This window comes from Arachis stenosperma, chromosome 9 (genome assembly GCF_014773155.1).
Source record: "Arachis stenosperma cultivar V10309 chromosome 9, arast.V10309.gnm1.PFL2, whole genome shotgun sequence".
NCBI classification, from domain to species: Eukaryota; Viridiplantae; Streptophyta; class Magnoliopsida; order Fabales; family Fabaceae; genus Arachis; species Arachis stenosperma.
Genome location: NC_080385.1, coordinates 1,939,385 through 1,962,831, shown reverse-complemented (window position 1 = coordinate 1,962,831; position 23,447 = coordinate 1,939,385). Strand labels below are relative to the sequence as shown.

The following is a 23,447-nucleotide window of genomic DNA, read 5'->3' as shown; positions in this document are numbered from 1 at the left end:
AAAAGAAGCAGCAGAAGATGAGAAAGAAGAAAAGAAAGAGTTTTGAATTATACAAAATTTATCAGTACAAATCTACCAAAAATTCTTAAACAATACACATAAATGTCTTAGTTTTACACTGAAATTTGCTGCAATTACATAAAAATGTTTTCCTTTAATGCTGCATTTTTTTCCTTCTTCTTCTTTTTTTTTCTTATTTCCTTCTTTCTTTGAGTTGAATGAATGTAAGTTCATCATCTTTCAAGTAATTTTGCAACATTATGTGTTTTTTCTTTTTCTTTGTTTGACTTATTATTATTAAGAGAGTAAAACAAGAAGAAACTTGAGAAAGTAAAACAAGAAGAAAAAGAAGAATAAGAAGATGAAAAAAAAGAAGGCAGCAGAAGATGAAGGAGGAGGAAAAAGAAAAATTTTAAATTATGGAGAACTTATCAGTATAAATCCACCGAAAATTTTTAAACAATACATATAAATATCTTAGTTTTACACCGAAATTTACTACAAATACATAAAAATATTTTCTTTGATGTAGAATTCCTACATTACATTCAATTCAAACAAACCATCAACGATGAAAAGTAATTTTCACAAACAAAAACAACATTATTTACCTACCGAATCATAAACTACTAACAAAAATATTAACTAGAATTGAACCACACGTCAGCCACTTGATTGGATTTAAAACAATAATCTACTTCGTTCTGGTTCAATTAACAATGTGAACTTGAATCATTCATTATCTTCAACAATGAGATAACTGTTCAAAACTGATTTCAGAGCTTGATTTCAAAAACGTAGAAAACGAAAGAAATTGTGAAAAAACGAAGAAAAAAACGCAGAGAACGAACGAAGAAAACGCAGATATGAAAGAGAACGTAGATCGAAAACGCTGAGAAATTCTTTCGAAAAAGGTAATTATATATTCGCGCATTGATTGAAAAATTTGTTAGACAGTAGTATATGAGGTAAATTAAGTTAAAAAGACTTGTATAAACTTGTATATATAAATAATTTGTATGTGGAGAATATTTAAAAAGATTAACATGAGATGCGTTTCGATTTTAAAATTACACTAGTTTTAAAACAGAAAATTTTGATTAGTTTATAATACGAAGATTTGAATTAATGATGGAAAGAATTTAGAATTTTATATATATTCTACCTCTCTCTCTCTATATATATATATATATATATATATATATATCGGGTGATTAATGGAATAAACTATCATTAGTATTTACTTAAATCAAATATATTTAGACCAAATTAAAAAAAAAAAAAAGAATAATTTCAAAAGATGAAAGATAAGAGCTGATGTTGAAATTGAATGGAACCGAAAACTACTTTATTTTTTTTTATCCAATTTCTTATACATAAAACAATGATCTTAAGTAAGGGAAGATGGACTTTATCAAATCATACAAATTTTAAATCAATACACAAAAATATTGGGATAGATAATAAATTTGGAGAAATTAGGAATTACTTTCGAAAGTCAAATTCCTATCTAAACGAGGGTAAATATTGAAGAGATATTAGGAATGCCTATTTGGGAGAATCAGAAAAATATTTTGGGTTACCGGCACAGTAAAAAAGATCTAAAAACAAGGCACTAACATGGATAGAGAAGAAGGTGATAAACAAATTAGAAGGCTGGAAAGAAAAATTACTAAATCAAGCGGGTAAAGAAATCTTGATTAATTCTATGATACAAGCAATTCCAGCGTATGTTATTAATGTTGTGATGTTGCCGAAGAATTTCTGTCAGAGAATTTACGCAAGATTAGCAAAATTCTGGTGGGCAAACGCAGGAAAAAAAAAGGGGTGCATTGGAGGAGTTGGACAAAAATCAGCATGAACAAAGAGGAGGGAGGCTTGGGCTTCAGGGACATGCAAAGTCAGAACCTGGCGTACCTAGCGAAATAAGCTTGGAGAGTAACGAGGAATCTTGATGCCACTTGGGTTAAAATATTGAAGGGCATATACTTTCTAGAAACATATTTTTGGGAAGCGAAGGAGGGGAAAGGAGCATCTTAGGTTTGGAAAAGCATAATACAAGGAAGAGATTTTCTAAGAAGGAAAGGAAGATGGAGTATCGGACAGGCAAATCAATTAAAGTAAAGGAGGATAACTGGATCATGGGAATGAGTAGAATTCAAGCAGCCATAAATAGAACGGTGGACAGAGTGAGTGATTTAATAGAAGAAGGTTGTAACACCCTAATATTCAAATCTTTATACTCGAGTCATAAGTCAATGATATTACGGTGGTACGACTCTCAGATAGATTTTTAATACATAAATATAAGTATAATTGAAAGGAGTATTAATCACGAAGACGTATCACTCACGTTTCGACAACAAAAAGATAAACCGTGAAGTCGAAAGCGATATACGGATAAAGGCATAAAGGAGATTAAGAGAAAGATAACAGATAGATATATAATATAAGTAAATAGCCACTAGTCGCGACCCGCGAAGTTTATGTCAGCTAGGGTACAGTATGAAAGTAGTTGACAACAGAACCTCCTAATCTCTCCCAAATAGAACATGAAAGCCTCTATAGGCAAGTTCAAAAGAGTTCAATACATAATATAAATTATTCAAAATAAAAGTGGAAAGATTATAAGCAAAATATAAAGTAGGGAATATAAAAAATCTTCGCCGTCTCTCAGACAAACCGTAGCTCACTTCTGAGCACCTGAACCTGTATCTGAAAAACAAGAGATATATACGGAATGAGAACTCCCGACCCATGGGTTTCTAGTACGGTAAAAGTGCCAAATAAATACAATGCACTGCAACAAAAACTCACTAAGCATCCTAATCTTCTTTTCACCAAGTATTCATCTTAGGTTCTCGCTAATCCATGAATAGACAACTGTCATAAGGTAAAGCTAAATCTAATTCAGATTTTCTCATACTTCCTAACTTTCTAACTCTCCAACAAACCAGGACCAAAATTATAAATAAAACCATCACCAGTTATTCTGCCTCAACAATACTATATCAGTACATCATATCCTCACCTAGAGCAAGTGGATTCACTTCACTGCGTCTACCCAGGGAGTTCAAATTATCTTATTCAATAATAATCATCATTATTCAATCTCATCATCAATTCATCTCATCAAGAACAGCCCTCAGCGTCCACCAACACCAGCATGAGGGGCCTCTCAGTTGTACAAACACAAGCAATACATGTAAGTAATACACAATTAAGGTACAAGTAGAACAAGTAGCACATAATCAGATAACATAGCATATATGATATAGCAATCCAAAATAAATAGGCAAACCCAAACAATTCAAACATATGCAAATGATGAATGCCTGCCCTATGGCTGATGATATCATCTGTCGGTTATATAGCCAACTCGACAAGTCCTGGTAGCTAACCATTGGACTGTCCCTCTGTCGTGCATCCCCAACTCGAGTTATTCTCGATCATCATCATGATCATAATCATAATCATATAACATCCATACTGGTGTTTATCAATACAACACCCACACTGGTGTTTATCCACGGGGGCGAGCTCATCCGAAACTTTCACAGTGTCCGGCCACACTTACGACATAGGGTCAGTAGAGTATCGAGTCTCCACCTGGAGCACGTGGTGGCTAGCCACTGCTTTCACCCAGGGAAACTCGTATCTCAGATAGTGGAAGTGCAACATTCACATTTCATTCAATACGCATATATGTAATTATACTTATTCATAATCAATAATGGCTCCGCCGTAACTCGGCAATAAACTCAGCCATCCGGCTCATGGTTCAATCCAGAACCAGCCAATTCATAAACAAATATAGCCTTTCGGCTCATGGCACATAAAGCACTTTCACCGCCATCCTCCGTATCTCATACAATTATCTTTGATTATTATAGATCATTAATTCTCCCCTTTCTTCTTTCACAAGTTACCACATGCCCTAACTCCATCCCCATCATGAGGCATACCATAATGATTTAAAACACAAGGGATGAGATTGGAGGCTTAGAAGTATGAAATTTGGCTTTGAAAACTCAAAAATCAACTTTGGAATGAAAATCAGGTCATGCGTGCGCGTCGCCTACGCGCACGCGTAGAAAATCCAAAAGTTCATCGACGCGTATGCGTCGCCCACGCGCACGCGTGGATGGAAAAACAGCAAACTGACGCCTATGCATTAGCCACGCGTACGCGTGAGTGTGGTTTGTGCCCTACGCACAAAACTGGCACATTTCTTGCACAACTCTCAGGAAAAATGCTGGGCAATTGGTGCAGCGCATCGACGCGTACGCGTCGCCCACGCGTACGCGTGGGTGGTATAAATCTGAAAACAACGCGTGTGCGTCGGTCACGCCTACGCGTGGGTACGCGTTCTGCCAAAATTTTTTTCTAAGTTAAAAGCTGTCGAATTCCCAGTTTCAAACCCCAATTTTCTGACGGGCATAACTTCTCCGTTTTTAAATCATTTTTCGTCCGTTCTTCAAACGACATAAACATTACGGATCCAAGTTCATTTCTAAACAAATTTGGCACAAATCGGGGATCCGGAGCCCAAGTTATGCTCCGTCAAAGTATCCCCAAAAACCACATTTTCATATAAAACCACAAAGTGCCATTTTCAAAACAAACTAATTCCAACCCTTTTCAAAATCAACCAAAACATACCAAAATCAACCTCAAGCCTCCTCAACTCATACATTACCCCTTTTATCAAAACACAAGCCACCAATCCACCATTTTAACCAATCTCAATCAATTACCTCAATTTCAAACACAATATCACATATTATATATATCTCCTCATCCCAATTTCCAACAATATCATTTTCAATCAACCATTAACATATACAATCGATATCATTCTCACCATCAACACGATTTCATCCACTACTCAACCTCAACCAATCATCAAACATATATCAAGCATGCATATCTCTCATGCTTCATACCATCAAAATATCAATATTTATAATCATACATATGACTACATAATTTACCTCAACCAAAACCAAATCTACCTCATCTACACAATTTTACCCACAACCATCAAATTCCACATTTCAATTTCTCAAACCTTATTACTCAATAACCAAACCAATTGTTCACACATTCAATATCTAAAATCCATCCAATCACTTATATCATCACACAATACACACATCAACTTACCTTCTTTACCTCTTTCCGGCCTCTGGTCCAAAAGTCACGGCCTCCGGCCCAAAATTCACAGTCTCCAGTCCAAATTCACAATTTAAATGCATATTCCACAAATCAATACTCATTATCCAATTTATCAAATTCTCAACACACCAAACATACAAGGCCACAAATTCTCAACTCAATCATTAATTCACATTACATATCAACTATGCATATTTGCACTAACCATTTACACAATCCAAACTTAATCTTAGAGGCATCTAGTCTAGGAATTCTCATCACATCACACGGTACTTAAATAAAACTTAAACCGTACCTCTTGTAGCCAAATCAATTGAGCTTCTTAATTGGAATTCTCCACCAACCTTAGCTCCAAGCCTCACCAAAGCTCCTCAAGCAACACCAATCTCCCAATTGTGCACCAACATCACCAAATACACTAACATAACCAATTTCACATATATATATTAACCTAGGGTTCATGAAATTGATAAATCACAAGGGTTTGAGCACATCTTACCTCAGCCCATATGACATAGGGACAGAACCCACTTAGAATCCATGTTAGAGTATCCCTAAACAACCAAAATCACAAGATTTTAACACTAACCACCCTAAAAATGCATAGCAGTGGGGAAACTCGAAAACTGGATAGAGATGAATGGGATACTCACCACAAAACTTGGATATAATTGTAGAGAATGAAAAAAGCGATGCGTGGCCTCAAACGTCTCGTCAATCGGAGTTTCGGAGAGAAAGTTATGGTGATTTGAAGTTGGAGCTTGGATTTGGTTTTCTCCTCTCTTCTCTCTTCTCAATAGCTGCGCCCAAAACCCCATTCTTTAGGGCAAATGAGCTGAAATGCTCATAACTAATGTTTATATATGTCGGGTCTTGGGCCCACTTAGACCCGATTCACATATTTTTGTCCGTTGGCCTAATTTTGGGCCAAAACTTTTAAGATTAGCACTCTAAATCACACTTTAAATATTTCTATCTTTCCTAATTATAATTCCTCATTTCTTAACCTTATTTACCTATAATCAATTTTCTCAGCTGCAGTTAACCAGACAGATCTCAGCCGGTACTTCCGGTCAAAATTTCAGTGCGCGTTTTTACGCAGAAAACTATGTTTTCCGTCTCAGAAAAATTCACTGAATCTAAATATCATATTTAAATGATCATATTCTCGTTGCCAAATCTTCTAACCATATTCGCTCCTATTTAATTTATTATTTAATTAATTACGATTAGACCAGATTTTACAAAGGTGGATGATGGAATCAAAACAAAATCAGACAAGTTTTTCCACAAATCATAGGAGATATGATTATGAAAACACCTATAAGCTTTATTAATAAAGAAGATCGGATAATATGGCCTTACAGATATGACGAAACATACACAGTGAAGACAGGCTATTATGCGACTAAGATGGAGAAAAGAGAACATGAAACATGTTTAGCGTCATCAAGTACATATTTGAAGGAACTTTGGAGCGGAATCTGGGGAATGCGAGTCCCAAAAAAATCAAAATGTTTGCTTGGAGGGCTACACGTGATATAATTCCAGTAAATTATAACATATACAAGAAGAGAATCATAAGAAGTCCTATATGTCAAATATGTAGAACTGAAGTAGAAACAACGGAGCATGCACTATTACTATGTCCCTGGACGAGGGCTGTGTGGTTTAGAGCTCAAAGTCAATGCATCCCAACACCAGAAAATGTTACTTCATATGGAGTATGACTATTAGAAAACATGAGGCAAATCAACAGGGAAGGCAAAGAATCGAAAGAAACTATGATAAGAAAATTGGGATACCTAAGCTGGAAAATTTGGAAATCTAGAAACTATGCAATTTTTTGGAATAGCAACACAGAACCAATGACAACGATCACAAGGGCAAGAAATTAGGAAACGGAATTTGTAGAGGCAAATAAAATAGATGAATAGAAGCAGCCAATCACAGACAAAAGAAATAGTATTGAAAATAGAAATCTGTATAGAAGAAGGGTTACTTGGAGGCCGCCAATAGGAGACAGGCTCAAAGCGAATGTTGATGGAGCTTTCAGGAAGGAATCCGGAGAGGGTGCAATAGCTGTTGTAATCAGAGATAATGAAGGAAAAGTGGTAGCATGATCAGCTAAAATAGTCAAAGCAATATCAAGTTTATCAGTGGAATCAATGGCATTAAGGAGTGCTCTTATTCTAGCAAAAAACTTACAATTGAAAAATATCCTATTTGAATCGGATAGTTTACCTCTCATCCAAGCAGTGAAAGCGAAAGAAACTATCGGTGAGATTGATCCGATTCTAAGGGATATCTATGTCCTGGTGGAGGTTACATCAAATAGCGGTTTTATGTGGACACTTAGGGAGGGCAATCAACTAGCACACCAAGTGGCAAGTCTTGCGATAAATGGTAGACTAAATCGAAATTGGACCTGGGACCAACCAGTGGAAATTAAAGGGATTGCAAGAAGAGAAGCACGGAGTACTTTCAAACAGACCATGCCCGAGCAGCAACATTTTCAACACAATTTTCAAGTTTTGTGGATAGTGAGAGGGCAGTAAGATGACACCTGAAGTGTTAGCCCAAGATACCCAAAGACTCTGAACCAATCTTGCATCATGGCATCCTTGTAAGTAGCAAGAATCAGACTTGCGGTAGAAGATGGATTAGAACCGTGGGATTCTCCAGAAAAGAAAAGAAAAGAAATAAGCCGCGAAGTTTTCGGCTTGCTATCTTGGTGCGATGAAGGCGCCATAATTGAAGATACGATTCTTACTGCTGGATGGAGGTGCTTTAAACGGCCGGATAGGATGGAGATCCTGCTATGCCTCCCTTTGTGTCGCTAAGTAGAGCGGAAGAAGAGTGACGGCTACAGCGGAGCTACAACGCACCAGCCATCAGGACAACACAAGTAGGAAACCAACTCTGACTTGGGCGGCGGCAACTTACCCGGAAAGGACGACATCTACCGAAGTCCGAAGTGAAGGCGCGCGTCGTCCTGTCTTCGACGTTTCTGGCTGGGCATTTCAAGCAACGCGAGATCGAGGGGGAGCGCAGGACAGAGCAGCAGTGCTGCCGGTGAAAACCCTGGCGAAAGCTCCGATACAGGGGATGGCGGGAAGAACGGTGAGAAGATAGTCTTCAGGAATGGGATAAGGCACCGGTAAAAGAGCAGCGGCTACAGATTCGGTGAAGGAGAATGCATCCAGTGCCGGGTCGGGTCATAGGGTTGGGGGATCTAATTTTCTGTGGTCTGAACTTCTGTTAGCCTGGACCCTGACCGAAAAAAAAAACCTCATTTTCTCATATTATAGTTCATCATAAAACTAAAAAAGATTTCCATTCATAAAAAATTAATAGCTACAATAATTTAGGAGTCAAAAAATATTTATATTTTTCATATTAAAGACTACATACACCTTCATGGCTTCCTTCTTCGAAAATATTACATATTTATTATATTTTTATCAAAATTATTTTTATATTAAAAAATAAAAGATATAATATAAAAAAAAGCACAAAATAAATATCGTAACTCAATTTGGCACGGATCTTATGAATATAGAACAATTTTTGACGTTGCATATGTTAATTATTTCAAAGTCCCTAATGATCAATTCAAAGTTTCAAACGTGGAAATATGGTCACCAACTAATTATTAGTCAAAGAAAATAAGGTGATTGTTGACTTTACAATACGCATGTTTTAGAAATTATGGAAATTGTCATGTATTATTGTAATATGTGTTTATCCAGTGGCGGAACTTGAAATAAAATTTTTGGGGGTCAAATAGAAAATAATTGTCAAGATATTTTTGATATAGATCACATTTAAAATAAGCTCGTCTAACTTCATCTCTCTAATTTAGGTGATATTGTCAAATTTAAAGCCGTTTTCCAGGGTCTCGTTCCAAAGAATTAAGGTCAAACTCATCAAATGCAACTCTTTGAATTTTTGGAGGTTGTATCTCACTTTTTCATGATTCATTAAAGTAGAAGAACTATCTATAGTGTTGATATTGTCAAAGTTATATGTTCTCCTTCTTGAATATTAGCCTTCCTCTTAAAAAATACATTAATTCTTTAATTTTTCATAATTATTTTTTATGAAAATTTGAATATATATCCTGTAAAATACGTAAAAAAAAAAGTTAGAATGACAAATATTAAAATTTATAATATTTATTGAATTTTTTTATCAATTTATACAAATACATTAATATCAATACTTATTGAATATTCTAATATTTTTTATCATATAAAAAATTAAATTAAATAAACAGTAAAATATAAAATAATATTAAATTATATAAATAAAAAATACCTAATTTTTTATATTTGAACTCAAATGTAAAGGGAGTATTGCTTATTGAATAGAGAGCTGCGAAATACGAATACACTCAGTCCAAATCTAACATGTTTTGAATATTTAAAACTAAAAACTACTGTGTAATAAAAGCAAGAGATGAAGACTGAACTTTGGTATTTTAAGTCATAGCAAAGTATTTGAGCCAATTGAACTAATTTTTTATTTTTTGAAGAAATATTACTAATTTTTTTACCAAAAGTTTGGGGGGCCATGACCCTTTGTCTTAACTAAATTCCGCCCCTGTGCTTATCAGTGACTTAGCTTAGCTTATTATTATGTGAAATAAACGTTTTTTTATTTACTTGATTGTCTGTTTTGGTACAAAGTCTTGGAATTTTATTCCTAATAGCAGAGATCGATAATGACAAAACTCAATATATATTTACTCATCAAAAAGCGTTTAAAATAGAGAGATATCCCACACTTTAAAGGATAATAAATAATTAAAAATCATACCTAATATATGCGTACATCAATTTTGTTTATGAAGAAAAGGAGTATATATGTAAAGTTGTAAAGATTCTATAAAAATGTTGAAAAGTATATTGGATTACAAAACAATATTTTATTTCTACTTTTTTTCTTAAAACTCTAATTCGCAAACAACTCCGAAGGAATAAAAAGAAAAAAACCCTTCAAGCTGATATGGATTAGACTAAAGCGTTTTTGTTTGAAATTATGTTTATTTTCTTTTTATTGTCTTCGACGTTTCTGGCTGGGCATTTCAAGCAACGCGAGATTGAGGGGGAGCGCAGGACAGAGCAGCAGTACTGCTGGTGAAAACCTTGGCGAAAGTTCCGATACAGGGAATGGCGGGAAGAACGGTGAGAAGATAGTCTTCAGGAACGAGATAAGACACCGGTAAAAGAGTAGCGGCTGCAGATTCGATAAAGGAGAATGCATCTAGTGCCGGGTCGGGTTATAGGATTGGAGAATCTAATTTTTTGTGATCTGGACTTCTGTTAGCCTGGACTTTGACCGAAAAAAAAAAGCAACCTCATTTTCTCATATTATAGTTCATCATAAAACTAAAAAAGATTTTCATTCATAAAAAATTGATAGCTACAATAATTTAGGAGTCAAAAAATATTTATATTTTTCATATTAAAGACTATATACACCTTCCTGGCTTCCTTCTTCGAAAATATTACATATTTATTATATTTTTATCAAAATTATTTTTATATTAAAAAATAAAAGATATAAGATAAAAAAAGCACAAAATAAATATCGTAACTCAATTTGGCGCTGATCTTATGAATATAGAACAATTTTTGACGTTGCATATGTTAATTATTTCAAAGTCCCTAATGATCAATTCAAAGTTTCAAACGTGGAAATATGGTCAGTGGTCACCGACTAATTGTTAGTCAAAGAAAATAAGGTGATTGTTGACTTTACAATACCCCATGTTTTTGAAATTATGGAAATTGTTATCAGTGTATTATTGTAATATGTGCTTAATTGCTTATCGATCACTTAGTTTAGCTTATTATTATGTGAAATAAACGTTCTTTCATTTATTTTATTGTCTGTTTTGGTATAAAGTCTCGGATTTTTATTTCTAGTAGCAGAGATCGATAATGACAAAACTCAATATATTTATTCGTCAAAATGCGTTTAAAATAGAGAGATATCTTACACTAGCGTTTGTTTTGAGGTACTGGAATAGAGATTGGGAGACTGAGACACAGTATCATATTTGTTGACTCAGAGACTAGTACTAAAATTTTTGTTTCTGTCCCTAAAATTTCAGTATTTCAGTACTTCCAAAAAGTAAGGATACAAAAGACTGAAATTTTTAGAGACAGAAACTGAAATTTTAATATTTTATACTTAAAATACCCTCATTTCAATTAATTAATTCTAATTTTATCCTTTTTGCAAATTAAATTAGAGTTTTATTCTTGTTTCAATTTCTGTCTCTCATTTTGCACCAAACTGAATACTGAAATTTATTTCGGTCTCTGTCTCTTAGGCAGCGTTTGGTTTGAGAGACATAGACACTGAGACATAGACACAGTGGTACACGGTGACACATGTCTGCTGTTTGGTTTGGTGAGACACAAATTTTTGAAGGACACGGGAGGACACGGATGGACACGGAGACATTAAATTTGTGTACTTTCAATTTGGTGAGACACTAAGACACAACTTGTGAGACACTAATTTTTTACTCTTTTACCCTTATTGAAATTTTAAAATTTGTCCTCTTATCTCCCCAAACCTTTCTTTTTTCTCTTCCTCTTTTAGATTCTATAACTAAATTTATCTTTCTATTTTCTTCAAAAAAAAATTGTACATTTAATTTTTTATTTATTTAAATTTTGATTAATCTTTGATAAATTCTGAGCTTTAGTTTTTTATTTTTTTTTAAAAAAAAATATATATTTAATATTTGAATGATAATTTAAGATGATATTAGAAGAAATAAAAAATATTAAAAGAAATAAAAATTCAATGGTGATGATATATAATGTTTGGGATAATGGATGTACAGTAATAATAGTAAAACTTGTGGTAGAATGAAGGGCAATTCAGTCTTTTTAAAATATGTGTGTCTTGTTCTTTATTTTTAACAAACACAATACATTGACACAAATATTTTATGTCCATGTCTTGAATGTCTATGTCTTTGTGTCTATGTCTCATCATATACATAAACCAAACGGAGCCTTAGTCTCTGTCTCTCAGTCTCAGTCTTTCAGTTTCTGTCTCTCTACCAAACGCTACCAAAAGATAATAAATAATTAAATATCATACCTAATATATGAATACATCAATTTTGTTTATGAAAAAAAGGAGTATATATGTAAAGTTGTAAAGATTCCATAAAAATATTGAAAAGTATATTGAATTATAAAACAATATTTTATTTCTACTTTTTTTTTCCCTTAAAACTCTAATTCGCAAACAACTCCGAAGGAATAAAAAAAAAACCCTTCAAGCTGATATGGATTAGACTAAAGCATTTTTGTTTAAAATTATGTTTATTTTTTTTTTATTGTGAGTTTTTTATATAACTTTGTCCAAAAATTTCTTTATATTTTTTAGCAATTATTGAATAATTTAAAAAATATTATTTGTTTATTTTTATTTTATTATTTAACTTTTTTGGAATTAGAATAAATTATTTAGTTATAAAATTAACGCTTTATAAACAAACGTTTAAAATTTCACTATTAGATGTAATAAGATTGAATAGTTTATGGGGCATTTTATTACGAAACAAGTTCAAGAAATAGAGAAATTACATCATGACATACATAGATAACAAGTAAGATGGACATAATAGCAACATGTATGAATTATTACTAGTTATTACAATATATTGTTAAACAATAAAAGCAACTTCACATATACTTTACGATTTCAACAAGATAATTTTACTACAATATACATCCAAGAGATTATAAAAATAAAAATAAAACAATATACCTAATCTTTATTATTTGAATTGGAATGTGTTTAATACTACTGTTGAATATTCAAATTTGAATTTTAAAAAAAAAATAATTAATTATTGTAATTAAAAATTGACAAATAACCACTTGGTTACTAATACTTTTCCAAATAAAAATAGTTTTGAAATTGACAAATTAAAATATTCAACAGTACTTAACCCTAATATATTAGTACATTAATAACTACATATTTCAACTAAGAGTTTTGGTTTAAATATTAGAAAGAAAAATTTTAAGTGATCCAACATATATTTTTTTATTAATATTAGTCAAATTTTCACCATTTTATTCTAAAAATGTTGGCCTTCTAACTTTCTCTAATTAGAAATAATATTTTTTTATAAATTATATATAATAAATAATATTTTAAAAATATTGGTATTAATTTTTGTTTTATATAATAGATTATATAGTTTAATAAATAATAATAATAATTATTATTGATATATATATTATAATAAGCCCCTAAAGATTATAATGTATGTCTGAATAATATACATGAATATTCACTACAAAACATCAAGATTAAATATATAATATTTATTTGTATTTTGGTATATTATTAGAGACTTCGTTTTAAAACCCCAAATCGTAGTTGTTTTTAGGGGACTAATCTACTGATATACTACCTAACTAATGTATGGAATAAAAAGTATGTATTTACTAATTTACTAAACCTACTTTGGCTGATTTTTTATTTTTTATTTTTAAAAAAAAAGAATTTTCAAAAGGTCAAAGATAAAATAACAAGTACTTTTGACGTATGTATGTAGATTATCTCGAAGTCGTGTCCACAACACAAATTAAAGTTAAAATGACTTCAATTGTGGAAATTAATGTGGTCAATGTTAACATGCATATGTTAGTGACAGAAGGTGACTGTTGATGACTTCATAATACCCATGTCTTAATTAGCAATTACCATAGATAAATAGAAAAGAAAATGAAATTAAGTTCGTATTCGTGACAGGTATGTATGTGAAGAAGAATAAAATCGTTATTAATTATATATAATTATATATTTTTATGTTTATGTATTTGTGCTACTGTAAATTATAACAACTATTTTTTTTTATCATATATAAAAACAAAGTCTAACAGCGAATGGTGTATATATGATGAAATAAAGATATTGTATATTAATTAACAGTAATGTTAGATAAACAAAAAAAAAAATAGTTAAAATTTGTTTTATTTAATTTTTATTAATTATTATAATAATTAATAAATATCAAATAAAAAAAATTCTGATTTTTTAGCTTTTGATAAATTTAATTAAGTTGTTATTTAATAGTTTTTAATTATTAATTTTATATAAAAATAATTGTATGTGAGTTTTTATTATTTAAGTTACATTAGGAGTAATTTAAATCTCACTTTGTATATATAATAATTTATTAACCATTAATAAACTTTAAATAAAATTCAGATCGACAACAGATTCATTTTTGTCCACTTAGATTGAGAAATATTGTTGAAAACCAAAAATTGAATATACTGGAAAATAAAAAGAAATGTATGAATTTTATTGAAAGAAAAAATATGAAAGTGTAGATGAAGCTAATTTGAAATTTATTTTCGTTGATCTTTCTACTTGCATATAGATCACACAAGTCCCTCTCGCATTAATGTATAAAAAAAGAAGCCAAGGCCAATTGGGAGTGTTTAACTTCTTTTAGTGAGCAATGTTAGGGGCAGCAATTTTTGTAATTGGTAGTTAGCAAATAGTCATCAATAATAATTTAATAGTGTGAAATTAGTGTGAGATTTTATCCAATGACTCACATTTTTCTACTGATTACATGCTGGTCAAAATTCAACAAAATTAGCTGATCCCTAGACTTTTCTATATTTATTAATTAGTCTCATCAACTATTAGTATAACTTATTTCCCTGGCTAGTGAACGCATCTCATAAGTTATATTAATTAAATTAGAGAAAATTTCACTCCCTTTTTCTATGAGATGCTAAAATAACATTTTTTTCTCTTTTATTTTAAATATGTATATTTTTTTTTCTAATTTTTAAAAAATCTCCTCTTTAATTTATTTTAAATTTTTTGTGTTAACTAATATTAATTTTATCTATTTTTTTAAAAAAATTATTTTTTGAAAAAATACTCATTAGCAAAAATTCTATTATTTTTTATTATTAAATTTTGCTTATTAAAATACCTTTTAATAAATTATTTTTTTATTGATTAAATTGTATTTTTACTAAAATACTTTTAAAAAAATTAATAATTAAATTATTTTTTTCTAAGATACCTACCTTTCAATAATTTTTTAATTATTAAATTTTGATTTTATCAAAATTTTTGTTAATAATTATTTTTATATTTTATTATTAATTTTTTATATCAATATATATTATTTTAACATTAAATAAAAAAATCTTACCACTGTTAATATGTATAATAATTAATAGATATTAATATTGAAAAATAATCTTACTATAATTTTTTATTTAGTGTTAAAATAATATATAGATATCAAAAAATTAATAGTAAAATATAAAAAATTATTAACGAAAATTTTGGTAAAATTATAATTTAATAATTAAAAGATTATTGAAGGGTATTTTAACAAAAAATAATATAATTATCGATTTTTTTAAAAAATATAATTTAATCAATAAAAGAATAATTTATTAAAGAGTATTTTAGTAAACAAAATTTAATAATAAAAAATAAAATTTTTGTTAATGGGTATTTTTTAAAAATAATTTATTTTTTCTTAAAATTAGATAAAGTTAACATTAGTTAATACAAAAAATTTAAAATAGATTAAAGATGAGATTTTTTAAAAATTAAAAAAAAAATATGTATTTATAAAATAAAAAAAAAATCATTTTAACATCTCGTAATAAAAGATAGTAAAATTTTCTCTTATATTAATTAAGACACCGGTTTTAAATTTCCGTGACCATAGCTACCAAGGCGCGCTATTCTATATTGGAATAGACAATGGCTGGCCACCATTATTGAATTTATTATATAAAGTCACGGTTTTTTACTACTGTTGTCTTGTCTGAGTACATATAATTATATAAAGGCAACTGTTCCCCGTGAAGATGCCAAAAATATTTATTTATAATAATTTTTGTTTAAAAAGTATAACTTATTTATTTTGTAACACTTTAAATAAAGATAATATTTTTATTTCAAATAAAATCAAGCCTTACAATTTATCATCCAATAATCAAAATAATATATCTTCACATGATAATAATCATTAAATCTTTATTAGAGTAATTACCTAAATATTATAGCAATAAGGTGAAGTTTAATAGTTTCCTTTTTTTTATATTAGCAATCCATGCCTATATAAAGAGTGCTAGGTGTGTTGTTTTAGTATTGTGAAAAGCGAAAGAAAGGAAAAGCTCTCTTAGCTTTCTCTGTTTTTGGTTAGTTGTTCATTAAATTTTAAGTTTTTAACTTAAAAAACAAGAGCTATGGTTTCAAACAACAATGGCCGCACGGCAAGTGAGAGCTTCAAAGCTCAAACTCTTGTTTACAGGCACATGTATGGCATCCTAGACGCCATGTGTCTCAAGTGGATCGTTAACTTTCGCATACCAAACATAATCCACAATCACGGCAAACCCATTACTCTTTCAGAATTGGTTTCAGTTCTGAAAATTCCATCGGCTAAAGTTGATACCACGGATCTTTTCATGCGCTACATGGCACATAATGGATTCTTTGATATAGTAAGAATCTACCATTCTCACCTATACTTCAAAATTTGTCCTTTTATAAATATTTTACCAAATATAAAAGTCATATGCTGTTTATAAAAAACTTGTACTTTAATTATTTTTATTTTATTTTACAATATTTTAAAAATATTTTCATGGTTAGAAAATTCGAATGGCACTTCTATCAGCAATTTGATCATTTGAGAATATTTTTGTTGATTTTCTCTTTAATATATAAGGCACTATCTATTAGGGGTGTAAGTTACCAAATCGGATCGAAAATTATTGCAAAACTGAACCGAAAATTACAACAACCGATTTGAAAACTGAAAAAATCAGTTTATTTTGGTTTTTTCTTTGACAAAACTGATCGGTTCGGTTCGGTTTTTGGTTGGCTCAATAAAAATCGAACCGAACCGAACCGAAGATATGCATACATTTCAATATTTTAACCTTTAACCTAACAACAAAAATCCTTAATCCCTAACCATTTCAATGTTTTACTCTTATTATTTTAGTTTATTAACTATTTTAAACCTCTAATTATTGTGATTCATATTCTTTTCATTAGAAATTAAAAACCAAAAAAATCGACCGAACCAAACCGTTGTTGGTTCAATTTGATTCGATTCGGTTGGTGTAAAAATAGCAAACCAAACGATTGTGTGTCTCTAGGAATCGAACATATCGATTCAGTTGGTTTTTGGTCTAAAACCAAACCAAACCGAACCGATAACACCCCTACTGTATCTATGTTAGTTTTCTTAACAAAATGTTATAATTGCAACTATATCAGAGTTAATATTGTATTTACATCTGTACAACAAAGGTAACAATTCATGGTGACGATGATAGCAACCAAGAAGAAGAAAATGAAGCATTTGCTCTCACAGCAGCATCAGAGCTGTTGATCAAAGGCACTGAAAACCCTTGTATATCTCCGATGGTAGAGATGTTTCTCGATGATCCAACTCTTACAAGTTCCATGCATCATCTAAACAAGTGGTTTTATGACGAAAATCGCCCTCTATACGAAATCACCTTGGGAAAACCTTTGTGGGAGTTTCTTGATAAGAACCCTACAAACTTGAGCTTGTACAATGATGCTATGGCCAGTGATTCTCAGATGATAAAGTTGGCACTAAAGGATCACAACATGGTCTTTGAGGGGTTGGAAACAATTGTGGATGTTGGTGGTGGAACTGGAACCACAGCTCAAATTATCAGTGAGAAATTTCCAGCACTCAAATGTATAGTATTTGATCTTCCACAGGTTGTGGAAAATTTGAAGGGATGCAACAATTTGAGTTTTGTTGCTGGAGACATGTTTGAATCCATTCCTAAGGCTGATGCAATTCTACTTAAGGTAAGCATTTAATTAGTAGTGGATTAGCAGTGTGTTTGCCCTAATTAATTTAAATATTTTTTTTTAGCTATTTTTAAGTCTTAAAATTAAGATCTCTAAGTTATAAGGATGGATTTGAGAATTAGATTGAATTAGTCGGTTTAATTAAATTTATTGAAAATGATAAAAAATCGGTTTACAATGAATTGGTTAAAGAATTAAAAATTTTGGTTAATTGATCTAACCATTACAATTTTTTAACAATTAATCGATTTAAATAATAAAATACAAACAAATTTTAAATAATATATTTTATACATAAATATATTACTATTATAAATTCGATTAACCTTTAAATCTTTAAATTCTTAATTTCATTAGTTTAACGATTGATTTAATTTTTACAGCTTTAATTATAAGTCACTTATTATGTTAACTAATTTTATTTTATTATTTTTATATACACTTAATGAATAAAGAATGAAATAATATTAGTATATATAATGTTACATTTCTTTCCTTTTTTTGCAGGTGGTCTTACATAATTGGAGTGAGGACGATTGTGTAAAAATATTGAGAAACTGCAAAGATGCTATTAATGCTTCGAGTAAGAATAAAAATAAAGATAAAATAATCATTTTAGATTCTGTGATAGATGAAGAACAAGATGAGCCTGAAATTACTCGACTCAAACTTCTTATGAATATAAGCATGCATATTATTCATGATGGAAAAGAGAAAACAAAAAAAGAATGGAAAAATATCTTTTATAAAGCTGGCCTCTATAATTATAAAATATCTCCATTTACAGGGTATTTATCACTTATAGAGATCTATCCTTAAAGATAACCTCATAATAGTTTTTACAACTCTATGAATAAAATAAATATTATGCAAACAACTAAGAAAGAAAATATCTACTTTGAATGTAGAATTTAAAAATGTAATATTTTTAATTTAGTATTTATTAATTATTGTTAGAATAATTATGTACTTTTAAATGTAATAAATATATAATTATAAATGTTATGTTATATAATATAAGATAACTTTAAGTATTGTTTCTTTAGTATTATTGTTTTATGTAGTTTTATATTATTGTTTACATTGTATTTTTTATGAATAAAATTTTGTAATATGGTATTATATGAATAAAGTTCTATATTCAAGCACATACGTTCAGTGTTGTCGTTCTTCTTCTAAATTCGCGCATGCAAGATTTTTCTTCTTCTTCTTCTTTCTCTTTCATTATCGTCATCACCAACAATACCAACATTATGTGTTTTTGTTGATGATTGAGTTTTTTTTACTGTTTCTTTAAATTTGAACTAATTTCAGTTCATTTGTGAATTAATTGAGGTTCACTTGATGCTGTTGTTAAGTATTGACTAAATTTTTTATTCCTTAAGAAATTTCTGTTCATTTCTTAGTTTAATTTATGTTTATTTGGTTTTGTTTCGCTTGAATTTGCTGAACTTATTTATGTGTGATTGTTTAGTTAGTTTTTTTTTCAAATCTAAACTAATTTCGATTTATTTGTGAATTAACTGAGGTTTACTTGATGCTGCTATTAAGTGTTTGACCAAATTTTTTATTTCTTAAGAAATTTTGGTTCATTTCTTAGTTTAATTTAAGTTTATTTGGTTCTATTTCACTTGAATTTTTTCTCCTCATCCTCCGCTTTGTCTTCTTCTTCTTTTTCGTCTTTTATTTCGATATCTTCTCATTTTATATATGTGTGATAACGGCAGTTCAAAATTGCCATATAATCACCAGAACTACTACTAAATACAAAGTCAATTACGACAACGACAAAAAATACCATAATATCTGGATATTACGACAATTCTTTAAAATCGCCGAAATATTAATACTATTTTAAACTCTTTTTTTTGTAGTATTCTAGATTTTGTTAATCGTATAACATTGTTCTTTTTAAAATATAAATCATATTCCACATATTAAAATAAATTTAAGTTTAATTTATACATGCATTTTACACAAGTTTAAAATAATCGATTCGATTTGCACTACTAAAAAAAACTAGTCATTAGCCACGAAATTTTAGCTATGATCTTATTGAAGTTTTATGACAAACTCAAATAGCAGTAGCACTCTACAGAATTTGACAGGAATGAGACCACCGTGGCATAGTTACCCACGTTTATTATTCTCAACTTTTATATTCCTCTTTTGGAGTAAATACCCATAGTCGTCATTGAGATTCACGCAAATACCCATATTAATCCCTAAGATCCCGATTCACGCAAATACCTATATTAGTCCTCCAAATAGAGCTCCAAGCACTCAAAGTGGTCCCTGGGTATATTTCTGGTGATGAGTCATCACCAGAGCGCTGACGTGAACTCGGTTTGCCACGCTGGAGGGCTCCCAACGGCTAGCTGAACTGGCGAATTTTCAATTTGTATCCAGATTGGTCCTTCCTATTATATATAACCCTAAATCTCCAAATTCGTGACCCATAATAGTCCCTGACGTTTATGCTTATCCCATAAAAGTCTTTAAAATTTACAATCGATCCTCATAAAAGTCCTTAACAGATATGCAGATAATCAGACAATGATTTAGAAGCTAAATTATAAACAAAAAACATGTGTTATAATGCAATTGGAGTGACAAATTTCTTCTAAAAAAGATGGTATCAAATGAATAAACTTGGTTTACCACAGGCACCATGTAAAAAGTTGGTAAGAACGTGGGAGTATGTTACTGTTGAAAAGCTATCATCAATTAAGTATTGAAGCAAAAAAAGAACAGAATATATAAGAAAAAACCTGTACCTTAATTTGCTTTGGTAATGCAATAGCAATCTATTTCCCTAACAATATGAGAATGGAAATCTCTCTTCCACTAATTGATCTACACTGCAAAACGATAGAAAGGTTTTTTGACTAAATATTATAAATAAATGACAAAATTGCTAATGAATAAAATGTATCTAGTTGTTAATTTCCTCAAGTCCAACAAATTTGGCATAACACAACTTTATTTTTTATTCTTTTCTTTATGCAAAAACATCACTTTCATTTTCCTATTCTTATTAAAGTGCAACTAATTTTTCACCATTTAATTTGTTCTTGTTAAAATCTAAGTATAATAATAAATCATTAATAGAAATAAATGGTCTTAAAATTTCTTTTCTTCTCCAATAGGAGTGGATCACAAAAATAACATATCTAGTCTAACTAAATTATTAGGCAATTTTTACTACACAACATTTATCACAAATTTTAAAGAAGTATTTAGCCAAGCATGGAAACATTTTAGACAAAGCAAATCCACGTTGCTGTCAAACTTAATTATATAGCAATCAAACTTAATTATATAGCAATCAATGTTGTACTTCAAGATAATGTAAGCTTTAATAACTATAGTATTAAATATATTTTAACTCATATCCAAATCACTATCAAATAAAAACTGATGCTAAATGATCAATTCAAACGTAGAAATTCGGTCAATGACTAATTGTTAGTGAAAAAAAAAATAAAGTAATTGTTGACTTCACAATACCTCGTGTCTTAGAAATTGTGGAAATTTTGTTTTCATAAAAAATTAATGTATGTGCTTAATCGATGACAACTTATTATATAATTGCGTGAAATAAACGTTATCTTATTAACTTGACTGACCAATTTGTCAAGAAAGAAAGCAATATAATAGTCAAGAAAAAAATTGAGCAATATATATATTGTTTGGTTAATAGTTAAAATGGTTGCTTAAAAAATTATGTGTATATCAGTTTGGTTTATAAAACAAAGTATAAAGATCTCATAAAAGAGCTGCAAAGTATATTAATATCAATATAATATAATATTTTATTTTTATTTCTGTTTGTAAAAAAAAATATAATTCGCAAACTCTCAAAGATAAAGCATTCAAGCTTATCTAGATTGGACTAGAGTCTTTTGGGTCCAAATTATATTTTTTTATTATAAATTCCTTATGTAGTTATGTAAAAATAAAAATTATATTCACTTAATTGTTGAATAATTCAAAACACCTTTGTACATTTTTATTTTATAATTTAAATTATGAAGAATCAGAATAGATTATTTATTATATGGAAGTAATGCTTTTATGAACAAAATATCTAAAGTTTCAATACTAGTTATAATAAGATTGAACACTTTATAGTGTATTTTGTTATGAAACAAATTCTCGATAGATTTGCAAACAACTTTTAAGAGGAAAAGAAAAATTTGAAGTTGATATGGATTAGACTAAAGCCTTTGTTTGAAATTATGTTTATTTTCTTTTTATTAGGAGTTTCTTATATAGCTTTGTCCAAAAACTTTTTTATATTTTTTAGTAATTGTTGAATAATTTAAAAAAATATTTGTGCACTTCTATTTTATAATTTAATTCGTTAGAAATTAGAATGAAAATTAACGCTTTTATATATAAACAAAATGTTTAAAGTTTCATTGCTAGATGTGACAAGATTGAATAGTTTATAGGATATTTTATTATGAAACAAGTTCACAACAAATCTGAAATGTCAAGAAATAGAGCAATTTCATCTTCATCATAACATAGATCTCACAGAAAAAATAAAACAGTATGCAATTGATTAAACACCTTGAAAATGAAAATTTTGAACTTATATATTTGTCAATTTATACTAATTACTAAATACGCATCCACCAATCAAATCAAGACACTTGCATGCAACTTGTAAATGCTTCAATTCTTGGCATCTTCTTGATGAATTGGTTAAACGTGTACTCTAATTTCGGAACGATTCTGGTGCAATAATTGCCGTTGCTTCTTATTAGATTGGTATTGCTTACAAATTAAATGGTACATATGTTACATGGTATAATTGAAGGATGAAGTTGAATCTCGTATGCATGTTGGGAATTATCATCGGAGACTTCAGGACATTTATCCATCCCTTCAGTATATCAATTTTACTGCACTTAAAATCCTTGTTCTTTTTGTCAATTACTTTGTGTCAGCTAAATTAGCAAGTTAAATTTTCAATCTCAATTGTGGAATATCAATTATTCACCTCTACAAAAATTAGATGCAAGACCAACCTCCTGACACACTTTCATACTTTCAAGGCCTTAAATCCTTATATTTAGATTAGGATGATCTCAATGAATCCATTTTAATTTGAGTGGATCAACTTGAAAAACAAGACTTGGTTCTTTTTACAAGTCTTTTTCCTATAAGTTTGAAAAATATATCATCTTTGATTGTCTTATATGTTGATTTAAAACCTTTACCGGAAATATTTGTGAAAAAAAAAAATTCTCCTTTTCAAGCCTAGAAGATTTAAGTTTAGGCTTACAATCATTGATCTTTGACTTTGATCTTCAATGGATCCCTCCTTTTTAACTTGGAACTCTGATATTGAATGCATTGAG

General features: G+C 29.8%; 1 protein-coding gene across 1 annotated transcript; it reads left to right on the top strand.

Annotated features, from left to right (window-relative positions):
- Positions 1–16,367: 16,367 nt before the first annotated feature.
- LOC130950596 (isoflavone 7-O-methyltransferase-like) lies at positions 16,368–19,223 on the top strand. The gene is made up of 3 exons (XM_057879146.1): positions 16,368–16,718; positions 17,536–18,072; positions 18,583–19,223. Exons 1-3 carry the CDS (start codon positions 16,461–16,463, stop codon positions 18,892–18,894), a joined length of 1,107 nt encoding a protein of 368 aa, XP_057735129.1. The 5' UTR covers positions 16,368–16,460; the 3' UTR covers positions 18,895–19,223.
- The last annotated feature ends 4,224 nt before the right edge of the window (positions 19,224–23,447 follow it).